At 34.2% G+C, this 15,964-nt stretch overlaps 1 protein-coding gene across 2 annotated transcripts; it reads right to left on the reverse strand.

Annotated features, from left to right (window-relative positions):
* Nucleotides 1–3,585: 3,585 nt before the first annotated feature.
* Nucleotides 3,586–12,353, reverse strand: LOC105564825 (major facilitator superfamily domain-containing protein 6-B). 2 transcript variants are annotated; one of them, XM_012017532.1, is made up of 13 exons: nt 12,224–12,353; nt 11,981–12,129; nt 9,073–9,277; nt 8,768–8,922; nt 8,220–8,434; nt 7,348–7,492; nt 6,654–6,896; nt 6,074–6,446; nt 5,509–5,689; nt 5,155–5,318; nt 4,846–5,049; nt 4,592–4,759; nt 3,586–4,497 (listed from the first exon to the last, which is right to left on the reverse strand). In XM_012017532.1, exons 3-13 carry the CDS (start codon nt 9,167–9,169, stop codon nt 3,911–3,913), a joined length of 2,532 nt encoding a protein of 843 aa, XP_011872922.1. In that variant the 5' UTR covers nt 9,170–9,277; nt 11,981–12,129; nt 12,224–12,353; the 3' UTR covers nt 3,586–3,910. The 2 variants fall into 2 exon arrangements, with proteins under 2 accessions (XP_011872922.1, XP_011872921.1); XM_012017531.1 differs by having other exon boundaries at nt 11,981–12,353.
* Nucleotides 12,354–15,964: the final 3,611 nt, after the last annotated feature.

A 15,964-nucleotide genomic window follows, 5' to 3' on the forward strand; every position in this document is an offset into this window, starting at 1 on the left:
TTCATTTTCCGAAGAGTTCTAGGCAAGTCTCCGTTACTTTTAATAAATTCATAATCTCCGAAAAATCCATTTCGAAGCAGTAACGGTACAAAGTACAAAGTAACGGAGACTTGCCACTGTCTAAAACTCTTTTGAAAATGAATCAATATATTCAAAACTATACGAAAAATATTTTAGAAGGACCGGAACTCCGACTTTTCGATCAGCAGAGCACACTTATCTGCTTAGAAAGGTGTTCTTCGGGGATTATGATTTATTAAAGAGTAACAGAGACTTGCCACTGCCTAAAATTCTTTGAAAAATGAATAAATGTGTTCAGAACAACACGAGAAATAGTTTAGAACTCGTAGAACTATCGATAATCCGTCAGCGCCTTAGTGTTATGATAAATACATCTTTTTTTTCTATCGGCTGTTTTTTCTATAAAATCAACAGAACTGTTATTAAAAAGTATCAGGAACTATAGAACTCGACTGCATGCGATAAGAACTCCATTTTATTTTTGATCTGCTGGGAAATGATATGCCAACTTCACAGGCATATCAATTAACCAAAAAAATTTTTTATGTACCAGGAACTCTAGATAATCGCAAAATGAAGCTATTAGACCATTCAGAACTATTCGATCTCAAATTTCGATAAGAAGTTGGCACCCGATTTTTAAAATTTTAATTTCTAATCGTTAATCAGCAGAACTCTTTTTATACATTATTGGGAACTCTTAAACTCTTGAAAAAGAAGCGGGAACTCCAGTCAGAACTACAAAATTTTTAAGTTGGGGTGCAAAGTTAACACACGCATTCCGGCTAAATTTATTAGGCATTAAAGAATAACATGCACTGATAGAAAAATATGTAGTATTTGAAACTATAATCGCATAGTAAAATAATTATAGTCAGGAGTATCATTTTTACAGTAATTATTATTATAATATTAGTAATAGCAATCATATAGACACAGTAATGCCGACTATTTTAAAAAATTACTATAAAATATATGCTTTTAACTATTATTCTGTTAAAATATCCGGGCAATGAATGTTAAAATATCCAGACATTCCCTTGCCAAGAAATAATCTCTCTAACAATATTACGTATGAAATTGCGCGTATAACATAAAGTTTCCAGTTTCGTCGCGTTTAGGAGTGCCATTTAAATAATCGAAATAAAGACTTTTCAATGCGATCACAGCGACCAACCGTTACCGACGGAGAATGATAGCCGTTTATCCGTGAAAATGAACGGAGTACACTGACACAAAATTTGTTAAACTAAGTAAATAGATTTACTTAAAATAATTTTTTACTGAAGTAAATATTTATTCTGTTGTAGTAAATATTGTAGTATAAGTAAATATTTATCCAATATTTAAATACAAATATGAAATTTCAAGTAAATCTTTGTATTATATTAAGTAAATAATTTTAAATCATTACATTGTCTACATTTAACTAAAGATTTCATGACATAGATTTTAATGTGAATTTTATAATTATTTGTTTCAGATTCAACATAGTTAAACTCCGCTGCTGCGCATCCGAACGGTGAGTCAGAAACTTTTTTTTATAGAGGCAACGAATCTACATCTGGTAGATCGTAGATTGTAGATCGTAGAATAATATATCTTGTAGATTCGTTGTCTCAAAATGGATAGGTTTCAATTGCTAACGGCAATTAAAGTTTTTATTTAATATATTAAATCTCCGGAGAGGAGCGTAAGCGATTTTCAATATGGAGAGTTAGGTGCCCCGTTGCAGAACCGGAGTTAATCTCTGGTTTTCTTATCTTTTGGATCCCTGGAAGCAGTTGTTTCGGCACGAGTGTGCAACGTCGATTCACGAAAATAATTAGAAATTAAAAAAAAAAGAAAAAGAAAAGAAAAAGAAAATCATGATCCGCATGTAAAAAACATTGCAATAGTAAGAATATCCGATTCAATGATTGAAAACGTTGTTAACTCTTTGCCGAAATGACCGCTATCGGGAGCATCCGGAAGATCTGGGATTTATTCCTTCCTGCAGCGGGGCCCTTGACCTTTGGATTAGTTTAACTTTCCCTTTGCCCGTTGAAGATTGAAGAACCTTGTTGAAGAACCAGAGTTAATCCCTGGTTTTCTTGTCTCGGATTCCCGAAAGCAACGGTTTCGGCACGAGGGCGCGACGTCGATTCGCGAAATTAACTGAAAAAATAAGAGAAGATTTTATATATATCCTTCTCAATAAATATTCTCCCATTAATAATAATGGAAAAATATTTATATTTCAATAAAAATGAAAATATACGAAATTTAATGATTTGAGAAACGATCGTCGTTAACTCCCTGCCGAAATGACCGCTATCGGTGACAATCCGGAAAATCTGGGATTCATTCCTTCTTACAGCGGGGCCTTTGACGTTCAACAGGTTTAACTTAAAGTTTCTTTGACATTTGTTTAATTATATAGAGCTCTAGAAATCAGAGTACGTCGAGCTCATTTTCCGTGTTGAGAATCGTTGATTTACATAACAGAACTTACGCGAAATATGGCGAATATTATTGATGTATTCGTCAAGCCAATCTTTTGTAGCCTATCCATTTTCATTAACAAATTGATGTATAAGGTAAAATAATATAATGTGAGATTCTAATATGTTTTGTCCAGAACATTGAAATTTTAATTTATTTTTATATATTTGAAAGAAGTTTCGTTTTTCTGGATCTCACATCATTTATTCTGTGTATGTACATAGGTACGTGATATACGTACTTTCAAGATGCGTCATGCATGAATACATGCATAGTCATACGCATCTTTATATTTTCGCGGTCGGTTTTCGCGATCGGTTTTTCAAGAAAAATTTTTAAGAAATTATTCATTTTTTATCCGTATTATAAATTTTAATTTATCGTGGAATACGATTAAAATCACTAACGCGATGTAAATTTTTTCTACATCAACTTGAATTTCGAATTCAAAGATCACGTTACGAAGAAATGGTTAATATTTTTAAATAAATAACGGAAGTAAAAATAAATGTGATTCGTTGTATACAGTAAAGTTTTTGAATTAATATTCTTGTTTAATTAACTTCTCGTGATCGTGTATTTTGCGATACGATCAACACTCGTGTATTCGAACCGTACGAAATATTTGTCGGTGACGATAACCGACTATGGAAGGAGTTTTCTTCCTTCCTGATCTCTGGTCAAAATGATCAGATTGTATGGCCAGGAGCAACGAAAGGTAGGTCCAATCTGGCCCAACGAAGAAAAACTAGATACGACGAGGTAAGTGGTCAGTATTGGCCACTCTGATGGAATAAGCAAGGTGTTCTACGTAGTATACTTTGATTTTTTTAATTCGTTACAATTCGGGTGGGTTATACTTCTATATACGTATATTCTCGTATATGTGCGAGAGTAAGGCCGGTAAGGCCTCTATTAATAAATCCCGTGGACACGTTAAACTCCAAGTCAAACCCCTAGAAAATCGCGTCGGGGTTGTAATTGAAGATTTGTAGGTTCGTTATGTTGAAACACGAGTGGGTAAAAAATGGATAGTGGTTGCCTTGACCACAGTTTTGAGTAGTCATCAAAAAGTTTTAATTTATTTAATCCTTGTTTATTAATAAATTAGCAAAGTTTTATGTAATGTGTACATACTTTTATATACAATTGATAAATTAGATTGGTCGGTTTGATTTATTAATGCATACTTTTTGAATCTATGGACTTCTTGCTATTCGACTAATTACAAGCACAGACGACGCTAAGTAACTTTTTATCTTTTTTTCTTTCGAATAAAATTGAAATTTTAGACTAATTTATTTCTCTTCCTCTCTCAACGTCATAAAATACTGCTTGCGCTGTTATTGCAACCAATTTCTTAACTGACTACCGTTAAACTAGAAATCCTCAGGATCCTTCAAGCTCAATCGATATGCTTGTCATTTTGCGATGTGCTCTGTTCATTTTCCACTGTGATTTTACTCTGATCTAAATTGTCAGTCTCAAAATTCGGATTAATAAAACAGCTCTCTTGCGTATCGCTTTCTTCAACCTTCCTTTGAATCTCATTGCCCTTTGTTGCTAATTTGTCTTCATGTTTTCTAATTGGATTTTGTTCAATTTCATCAATGTTTCTAGCATTTCTAATAGCTTCGATCTGAGTTAAATTCAGTTCATCCGTTGTTTTGTTATTTTTCGATTCTTCTTTTATAAATCCTTTATTATCACTTTCCATCGTGTTGCTTTTACTATCAGTTCGTTCGCTTTGCGGTTTTTCGTCGAGGCTATCAGTCGCATGTTTCTCGGGGGTATCTTGTCCGTTAACTTTTTTCGGTTTCTGCTTTATGATATCATTGCCTTCGAGCTGAGAGCGCTTCTTTAAATAAGTCGCATTGAATATAAAATATATTATACCGGTCACTAAAGTTATCACAGCAAAAATCCTGTAGGTCGGTCTGGTACCAAAGCCTTTCATTAGATAACCGCCGATCAAACTGCCGGAGCCCTTGCCTATAAATATAAAAATCAAGCGCATTTTAATTATTACCAATTTACGAGTAATTGACGAAGGAACTTGAGCAATTAGATGTATTTGCGATCGTACCAACTCCGTAGTAAACACCGCCAAGCAATCCTTGTATCGAGCTGTCGGTAGACGTGGTTGATAATTTTGCCGCGTAAGTGACGGCTGCGGTGAAGCTGAGAGACGTTGTAACTGACTCTAATGCCTCGAAGATTAAAGTAAGCCAAGGATCGTAAATCAAAGAATAGCCTGTACAGGAAGTACTTCATTATATCTTTAACGCGCGTGTCTACGTATGTTCTCTGCCAATTACTTCGCACCGTTGTCATACTTACCGACGAGCCTGATGGCGTAAAACACGAAACCTATGAAAAGCACGTTTGCGTGACCAATCTTTGATATGATTGGTCCTGAGAGTGCCAGCAACGGTATGCCGGCGATACCGCCTACTGCTACCGTGATACCCATAAGCGATCTAGATCCTCCCAAGTCTTGGATCAGCCAGAAGAGAAACGATTCGATGTATCCCCAGGCGGTACCTGTCAACATCTTTCTTTTCTTTAAATGCTGCCTTTTGTTCGAATAATTTGTTACAAAATATCGAAGCGAAAATTTTGACTATTTTAAATAGTCCGGTAACTTACCGAGAATGAAACATGCAAGGAAGAGTGCGGCGGTTTCAATGTTTCTTAAGACAGTGAAGACGTCACGCACTACGTTCCTAGCGGGTGCCTTGAATTCTAAGTTGATTAGCAACATAAGAACGCCCGATGCAAGTTTCAATGCTGCGTATAGATAAAACGCTGGCCTGAAAAATTCATTAGATTTTTATTAGCGGTTCAGTAAGATTCAATCTTTTAAAATTAAAATTGTATAAATATATCAAACGTCTTGAAAATGAAGCCTCGCATGGAAAAATTTTCAATTTATCTTGGAACGTCAAATCATTCTCTTCCGGCTGAACCGCTGATTATAAAACGCTAAATAAAATTACTCACCTAAAATCTGTGTATCCTTTACCCTCGCTAACGTAATCTATGAGAAGACCTGACAAGGGTGAGGAAATCATGCCTCCTATACTCCCATAAATTCTTTGAAGACCGTAATCTGCCTCTTGCTCTCGTAATATCGCTATAACAGCACCTTCGAACATGGCAAAAGTTGTACCACTAATAATACCTGAAACGAAGAATTTAACATCTTTATTTCTTGATACAGTTTTATTTCATAAAATTAATAAATGTCAAAGCTAATATCAATAACTATAATACAATTGAGAAAAAAACTCCAAGAAATAATAATTAATGTAGTTTTCTGTACTTAATTACAGCTCAGAAATAAACTTTTTATAACTTTAATATCAAATTGTTTTAAAGATATGATATGATAAAATTTCGGAAGCCGAAATTATATTCAACATACACGCTGTGTAGAAAACGGTTATTTCTTTTCTCGAAGACTCGAAACAAGTTATTTCTTGTTGAACTGTATAATGATTAGAGATTTTTATCATGATTGTCTTAAGAGATAATTGAAACGTTGAGATATGAATACTATGAATACCTATGAATACTCGAATAACGAGATAAACCCAGAATGTTAGCTTTATGTTGTACTCGATTTCCATTTTCATGTTGGAGCATATTGCGTTACGAGGTAGAGTAACTATGCATTTCTTCTTGCACTCGTTTGTGCTCAAGACTCGCTTGGTTGCTTCTAGATTCGCTTCGTGATCATAGAGCCGTACAAGTATCGTGATTTGATTATTTACAGAGTCTAGATCATCGCAAATAGGTTTTTGAAAATGTTCCCCAGTCCAAGATATTTCTTCTGTCAAATATCTTTGCTGATCTTCTTGTAAATCCTCTTCATCTTGTTTTAAACTTTTAATTTTCGATTTGTACAAATGATAATTTATCGTTTGGTTGACATTATCCTTAAAAAAAAGTACGACTTTACTTCAACTTTTTGTTTTTATCTTTTTTCTTTCAGAAACAGTAAGAATTAATTCATTTGTTTAGAACTTTAATTGTGATACAGAAAGCAAAAAATTATGAAAATTCCTGGATTATTGCCAATTTCTAGATGTTTTCGGATACATACGAATATTATTACGTAACGAAGTATATTATTCTTCTTCTACCTTCGATTTCATTACATTATCAAACGCGCATGACGTATGATTTCTGTGCATTTTATGCAATGCTTGGGTAGTAAAGCTATTGGTATCTTGGTCGTGTCCCGACGGGGACATACATGAAAATGAGAACAGTTGGTCGGTTGGAAAAAAATAGCGTGTCCTCGAGACTTGCCGGATGGTAGTTTTAAAAAATTCATTATTTCTTAATTGTCGATGTTCCTTTATATCTTCCTGTTGACTAGTACTCTGTAATTAAGATATAATAGTTCATTAGCATCGTAAAATTATTATGCAAAATAGTATGTCCATAAAGTTAGTGAAATTATCAGATATGTGGTAAAAATCTAGTAAGAGATATAGCAAGAAATAAAGTACAAAAAATTACTCTGTATAATTTTACTGTTTAAATTCTGAAATTTATTTTCAAGAACTCGATACTTTACTGAACGTCAAGAAAGAACGGTTTTTTATACATTAAAAAAATGGGTGTACACTTTGAGTGTAGGTGTTGCAAGTAGTTAATTGAAAGATTTAACAATACACGCATTGCACTGTACTCTTTTCGTGCATCAGCCGGCGACCAGTGTCTAGCTTACTATACGTAAGCTCACCGCTTATCCGTTATTCGATATTAGGTATCGAGTATCCTTAACGCAGTAACAGGTAGTCAGAACATATGTTTCAGTGCGCAACGTACCGTTGACAAGTCGCTCTGCGCAACAATATATTTGTACGAGGTGTTAACGTGAGTCTGAAAATTGAGATGGCGGACTGTATAAAGCCTCGATTTTAGAATCAGACTTCGATCCGTCTCGTTGTGCGTTTCCACTCCGCAAACGAATCTGCGCAAAAAAAAATTTGCTAATGTTAGCGCTTTGTTTGAAATATACGGTTAGAAATAAATGCCGTCTAAGAAACCGATTAAAAATATTAAAGTGTCACTCCGAGCTTTGCTCAGCATATTTGCACAGTTGCAAATAAATGACTTCGAAGAAACCGATTAAAGCGTCACTCTGCAAATGATTTTTTAGAATAGAATAGAATAGAAAAGATTTTTCTATTCTAAAAATGCCATTACAGCAAAGCTTACAATAAATAAATTATTTTTTAACAAATAACCTGTAGTAAAAAGTAATAGAGTAAAGAAAGTATTAGATCTGACTCATAATAAAAGTTTGTTAAAATTCATTTGAAATAAACAGGAAAACGTAATATTCACGTGTACATGTATTTATTACGACGAAGCACTTGTCACGTTGGCACGAGATTACTAATCGTGATAATATAATAATTTCTCGGTTGGTGATTTAAATTAATGACAGAATATACGACTACGAACGTCTTTAAAATGTTAGAATATTAAATTTCTGGAGCATTAATGGTAATAGAAGGATTTACAAGACAGCAGACAAAAGAAAACCACATACTTCAGACATAATATACGGAAAAAAGAAAAGAATAAAAATGATGAAATATTATATAAGTGATATTACACAATACAATAAATTCGCAACGTTCTTTCATTCCTGCAACGGAACAAATGATACGTAACTGCGACTTTTTGCTTACCCACAACTTTCTACTTTTATAGCGATCTCCGATTCTAATTTTGTCTCACACGGATGAGTCTGGCTCATTGTGTGTAATAACGAGCCGTTTCTACCTTCACAACCGAGGTCCATGATTATCCTCTCGGGAAAATCTACTGTCACTCTGCCGATCGGCACCAGTAGTAATAATAACGACGCTAAACCTCCGAACGCAGAAAACACCGACAGCAAAATCTGGCAGAAAAAAATTCGTCAAAAGTCTCAGTGATTAATTTTCTGCATGTACACATACGCGCATGCACATATGCATATCTAGGTAGTAAAGTTGACATTATTTGTCAGCATTTTGACATCGAAGTCGTAAAAAACCTCATTTTGACATCAACATGACGATAAACAACGTCAGTTTGCTACCTGAATAAGTATGCATGTAAATTATGACACAAGATGTTAGGAAATAAATGGTGGCAAGGGTAAAGACAGACGAGAAAATTTTGGACTTGCATATATTGATATTATTTTGGTATTTTTTATGAAAAAAAACTTTGTCGAAAAACAGAAACTTACTTTGAAATTTCCTATCCGGTCGGCTAGCATACCGGCAAGCGGTGGCATTACCATGGCCACGAGAGGAGTAATGGAACTCATTATCGCAGTCTCTTCCACGTTTATTCCCAGTTCTCTCATATGTATAGTCAAGTACGGATACAATACGTAAAGTGCTAAACCACAGGAAAGAGACTTGTCACCACGTCAGAAGTATTGTTTTACTTGTTTTTAATTCTACTTAATTATTTGATTGATGAGGGAATCAAGACGCAACAAGATGATACGTTGTCGCACGGTAGATAAATGTTTTCTAAATTACTTACTGGAAGCTTGAACGAAAAATATTAACTTCAGCGGCATCAGCTCTTTCTGACGGAAGTCCTTGCTGATCCTCCTGAAGAAACTCTTGGGCATTATCATTTTGATATGCTTTGTGCGTTTCCGGATCTGAAGTAACGTCGTTGAGTTGATCGTAAGATGTCTAATCTGTATTGTGCGTAGCTCCGCCGTACGTCATTGTTCCAGTATCTGCGTTTAATGTCGAACAGATTTTTCGATAATTCTTACAGCAATTTATAACGACTTTGCTGTAATAACTTCTATTTAATTCGTAGTAACATTAAGATTTTTTTTTACAATTGAATTAGGAAACTGCTAATAAGTTAATTTGGTCAGCCCCATCACACTGTTATTGTACACAGTGGCCATGGCACAAAATACCATTCGATACGAATGTCACGTCTTTTATATAACGGTTTTACAATACCTTCTACCTAGCACACATACGTCAACCTTAACTTCCGCTTGTTGGAATAAATAAACGTGAAAAGTTTACCGTATCGGTTGATCGGACGTACGAAACACTTGTTATTAGGGAAGTTTAATTTTCGTGAATCTATTTACCGACTCGTTGGGAAAAAAATATCTAGTACATTTCCAAAAACTCGATGCTCTGTATGCGAAAGCTTGATGTTCTGTATGTTTTGTTCAAGTGTAACAGATTGTGCAACCGTGAGTGATATTATCATCATTCTTTGTAGTTACAGCACGGAGAATGTACTTTTGCAATGCCTCGTCGGTATCACGAATTACGAGATGGAGCATCACAATCAACATGAAATTGCTCGTTGTTACCGGCGTTCAGAGCGAGCACCATTATTGTTTTAATTGCATAACTCGTGTGCCCGCAGACCTTGCGGAAGAAGGCGAACATGATTGTCTCCTCAACAGGTCATTTAAGAATGCGATTTAGCATTACAGATAAAATTTCAAAGATAATTTTCGCATTTTTTAGATCAAATAAGTTCGATTACGAAGTTCACGGATCTCGAATATCAATTAACAATAACGCGATATAACAAAAACCATTTTATTTTCAAACCTTAAAGAAGAGAATAATTTTTTAGGGGGTTTTTTTATTAAACTGTGCAAATACATAATCTGCAAAAATTATGAAGAAGTTTTTAATAGATAATTTATTTGAATATTTACAATCTTAGCGGTCGAAAAATACGAGAATTAAAGATTCCAGCCTCAAAGTTTCTCTGAAAATCCGAAATTTCAAAATGATCTAAAAATTTCATGTTGATTGTTATGGAACGTCTTGGTGTCCAAAAATATATTAATAACAAGTAAGATTAAATTATCTTCGAGGAAGGATAATTTGAATTTTAACTATCCTCTATCTATGGAAACTACTCGCCAAGCACTTAGCAATGCTGAGCAAATCCGTTCTCCATTCAAGGTTTGACGTGTTCTATGGCTGAAAGATTGTGGACGCACATAGAACCATGAGTGAAGAACAGTTAGAATTTTCTCATTGGCAGTGAATGTTAGATAATTTTATCTTATAATACATCAACAAGTGGCATGCATGTCTCCCAATAATTCATTTGATTGGATAATAACGCAACACAAGAGAAAAAAAAGAAAGGGACTTTCGTGATAACAGGTTAGAATTCCTGGAAAACCACATAACAAAAGTTCTAATAAAAACATATTATTTTATGTGTAAGTATCTGTGAAACGCTAAGTATATACTATTGATGAAATCCCGTAATGTGTGATTTTCGGTAGGCAGTAAAGATTTACAATAAAATGTCAAATATACTCGTGCGATTAATTTTTAAAATCGATAAAAATGTTCTTTATATCAGATTATACATCGTATATCGACTTATAATATTGCAAACATGGCTCCGTTTTATTGTTTCATAATGTTGCAACGTATGCAAATTGCTCTCATTACGAAAATATCAGAACAAATTACGAAATGAAATGGAATGACTTTTTGCGAGCAATCGCCTTTGAAAATATAATAAGACATGTCAACTGATTACATACTAAAGTTTGAAAAAAAGCGGGTCGTTCTATTCCAGTTTATCTATATATTTCGTCTAATCATGATATGTCGAACATGTAAGACTATAATTACGACACTCGTAAGAAACTAATAACGTACGTAGAAATAAATCACGAAGTAGAAAGTGACGAGGAAAATGTTCGAGTACTTTGCGATTATATGTCTCGATATATTATTATAGACTTCCGTAAACAACAAAAGTATCATTGTTATATGATTTTTATGAAAGTTTAAGTAACCTTGGATTATATCTGCAGGGAAACTTTCAATCGATAACAATTCATGCTATCCCATCGAGACTGCACAGGAATTACTTCCTTTTTAATTCGTGCTATAAATATCTTTAGTATCTATAGTTAGCTTTATGTTTCCTCTACCTTATATTTCCAGCCTTATATTTTCTCTACGAAGTAGTAAAGAAACAACATATCGTATGAGTCATGGTATTTTTATACAATAATCTTTATTAACCGTATTTTAAAGATATGAGAGCAAATTGAATCAAATATCTTGGGCAATTATTACTTCTTACAGTTAGTTTAATATAAAGTTGGGGGTTGCTATATATTTAAAGAATTTATAAACGTTTACATTTCGAAACACGCGTTATAATGTGTTAATATGTCGCGAATTGCATTATCGATTGATATTATCAAAGTGCTTTAGAATCTTATATTCATGTTTTGCAAATATTAAGTTGCCTGTCCATTTATTTAGTACAATGTCGGTTTACATACATTATTTATATAACATAAAATATACGTGTACAAATTATCAACACTGTTGGGCTCGAGGCGAGAAGCATTAAACCGTATTATTATTCGCTGCCATTTTCAATATAAATTAAAACATTTATAAACTTAACTTACGTTCATGAAGCGTTTCGCTGCCAACACTATGATATTGTTTTCCAAAATTATCAGACGAGTCTCGACGGACAATACCTGCGTAATAATTGAATAATACTTGCGTCTTGTTTTAAATCTTGAGGTAAAAGATCGAAGTGCAATCAAAAGAACTGCTTCGGAGATACAAAGAAAAAGATAATATGTTTAATAAGAAGACGATTTTTAGGGGAAAAATAAAAGAGAGAAAAATAAAAAATCGCGTACAGAGAGAAACGGATCTTTGAAAAATACCGATGGATCCGTACGGCGCGATGTCATGCGTAATACTGGCACCTGGGTACAAGCCACCGACGAGTTGAGAGGAAGGAGCGTATTTCAATACACTGATTCGATCTAAGTTGTGACGAATCACCTCGCACGGATGTGTGTAACAGAAGAGTAAATTTCCTTTGACTTAGCCCAACATTGTGTATTTACTTGTAAAAAGACGAAGAGAATACAACGAATATATTTACAGAAGTAAAGAGTGCAAAACTTGAATTGATTTTAGAAAATTAGGACACTTGTAGGCAAATACGGACCGTTAAATGCAAATGCTTGTGCGACATAGTATTGAATAGGTATGTACTCTTCGTACTGCACTTCGTAAATAATGATACTAATTTCGTGTCTTAAATTCTCTTCTCAGATGAATAATTTTTCTCTTCTCAGATGAACATTTTTTCATCTATTAATATGTAAAAGGATTAGTATTGTTGGAGAATATTGCAGAGTTTCTTAAAAAACAATATATTTAATACTGTGTGTTGGCAGAAAATACTGAATATTGAATAATACTTCCGTCTTGTTTAAAATCTTGAGGTAACAGATCGAAGTACAATTAAAAAAACTGCTTCGGAGATAAAGAAAGAGATAATATGCCTAAGACTTGCTGTTGTATAGCTCGATGGTCCGACTCATTTTTAATATCTTTAAATATTTTTAAGTATTTTAACTTAACTATTACCTTAAGTATTATCTTAAGTATTATCTTAAGTATATCTTAAAAATATTTAAAAAAGCATGTCGAATAATTGAGTTATATAACAGCCAGTCTTGCTTACTGCATTTGCTGCCAATTTGCCGCCATATCATGCCCGTGTATGTTCCTGCTTGGCTTTTGTCGCCTGCTGTTACATTACGCCAGCAAATCTTGCACGAGTTTTAGCGTCAGTTTTTGTTCTCATTTTAGCAGCAATTTTTGAAGTAAAACACAAAGAATATGAAAGTCACGATCGCTATTTTTTAAAGCAAATTTATCTATTTTGCACTACAATATTTAGCATCACATCGTGCGACGTTATCAATTTGTAATTCTTTATCAACTGAATTAAACAGTGGGAAAATCGGATTTTCCCTCTAATCGCGTTTTTATCTTAATGCGGTGGAAACGGATCCATCCTCGCAGGTTTATTATACATCGTCGCCGGACTACAGACTAAATCCTTGACACGCATCATTGTGCCGTTATTAAGCCGCGGTAGATCCTGTAGTTCTTTGAGGTTACTCTAAGCAACGACGGTGTTGCGGCGTGGAATTTTCTGGTAAATTCAACGTGTTGATGGAGTAACTGATTCTGACCGACCATCCGAATAATTTACAGCGCTGTAAATCTGCAAATAATTACCTGTTCCATTGTATAACGTTATCAAGTGTTGTGAGTTGATTTCGAACACAAATTCAATGCGGGCGCAGTATTATGCCAATCTGCTGCAATATTTCGGCTAACAATTAAGTATTAATATTTTATAATAAGTAAAACACACTTATATAATGTGATATAGTGATTTTTTTTATATGTGATTATCGCAACCATTAATATTCATATCACGTTAGTGCATCATTCTGCAACAGTTATATCTTATATAGAGGAAAGTCCCCTATTTCTTTCTGTTAAGTTAATAGGCATCATCTGTTGATTCCACCATGAATTTATTGGCCTTGGAGCGAAATCTGTTTAGTGAAAAAGTCATTCTTGGATCGTGTAATCGTTGCAAAAAAGATTTGTGATTGAATTTGGGTATTGAAAACCTGCTATCTCATATTAAAAACTTGTCTCATAATAGAGGACTTTCCTCTACTTGTTGAAATTTTCTTCTCGTTTGAATGACTAAATAGTAAGAAATAAAGTTCGAACAGAACCGATCTACTGAAAAAATTAAATAGTAAATAATGATAAAGTAAAAACAGAAAGGGAACAAAAGTTCAGGAAAGATATACGATTTTAAAATCTTTATCTTATCATCGAGGAATAAGCGACTAAATTTTTTTCTACTTCTATTTCTACTTTAATATTACAAAGTTTAAAACATATTGATCGTTACGTGAGAGGAACGCATAATTACGCAAATACCAATATCTGCAGTAATAGTGTACCAAAGTAGGACATTGCGAAACTAGCTTCGGGCCTCTAGCTTCGAGCTACTTCAGACGCCCCCCTTTCTCCGGAAGCCCTTACTCAATGGAAATATTCAGCGAGACGTGTATTAAGATACGCGAATACGTTTAGGAGTGCAATCTAAAGTACTAAAAACCGGGACAAGTGCATAAAAGTAAACGTATTTGACGTATTTATTTTCTGATGATAAAAAGTAAAACATGCAAAATACAATTTGATCATATTTTATTGGATATAAAAAATATCATATGAATTAATTACATTACACGTAAATCTTTATTTTACACTTGGTACAACTGTTTACATTTTTAATATAAAAATAAATTTGAGTAAAATATACAAAGAAGTGAAACAATATATTTTGTTTGATAGCATTTGAATAATAATTAATGGAAAGTTGTCCAAGATATCACTTGTTTTTTTAAACCATACATTTTTAAGATTAAATATCTGCGACGGTCGGACTATAGTGCGTTTGCACGAATTAAATCAAATCCGACACCACAAGCATTGACAGCCCGCGAAGTTTCACTCCGCGGTCGCAAACGCGAATAAAACATGTTTTTGCATCTATCGCGCGTTCGCATACCGAGAAAAATGCTTTGATTGTATTAACAAGACATGTATGATAGAATATATTTCGGTTAAACTAAACAGAATATCTAGTTATCACGATAGAGCTCGATATTTCATAACCAGAAGTTTGATAGACTTCATCCATTGGTAAATCCTGAAGGAATTCTAATTCGTTCATTTTCTAACAGACAACTGGTTAAATCTATCAGATTTCTAGTTAATGTAACCAGATTTTTTCCAGTGTACCTTTTTGCAAGTATACATTTCGGAAAAACGAACTATGTATGTTGCACTATGTCGCACTCATCGCGTTATGTGGTGTCGCGTTCCAGCAAAAGGCTGGTTCTATTATACGTTGATCGTATCATAGCCTCGTCAGCATCGCAAATCATAGACCAATCAGCGTTGAATTAGAACCAGTCTACGACCTTTGTGACACTACGATACCGAATCAAAGTAGAACCGGCCTAAGTCAGACTAGCAATCGTCGACGCGGATTGGTTTGAGATTAGTGATTGTCGATTGTCTTCTAGTCAGTGAGAGCAAAGCAGTCAGCGATTTAAGGTTTGTTTTCTGTTCCTGCACTGGTGACCTAGTGCAGTAAGGTAGAATGAGAAAATATATGCCTGTCTTGCTCTAATTTATTGCACTAGTTCACTAGTGTAAGAACAGAAAACAAACCTTTAATCTCGCATTGCGAACTTCGAATCCTTGCTCCCCGACACTCGCGTATGCTCGTTCTTCTCGGGCGGAAATAAAAAAATCTTAGATAAAATGGGTAGAACCGTATTTATTTGAAGTTGCAAACATACACGTCTGTTCAGCCCGAGACTCCACTTTGAAAACCCCCGGCCCTTCGAACAACTTCGTTTCTTTATCCGCATCTTCATGGACTTTGTTCGTCATGAGGGGGAATATTTAACTGAAAACAATTTTCGCTACCGTAGCTAATCAAATCATTGCTTGCTAAAAATATTTTGCTACCATAACTA

The sequence above is a fragment of the Vollenhovia emeryi genome, unplaced genomic scaffold (genome assembly GCF_000949405.1).
Source record: "Vollenhovia emeryi isolate VEMERY1.0 unplaced genomic scaffold, V.emery_V1.0 DF939159.1, whole genome shotgun sequence".
In the NCBI taxonomy this organism is placed as follows: Eukaryota; Metazoa; Arthropoda; class Insecta; order Hymenoptera; family Formicidae; genus Vollenhovia; species Vollenhovia emeryi.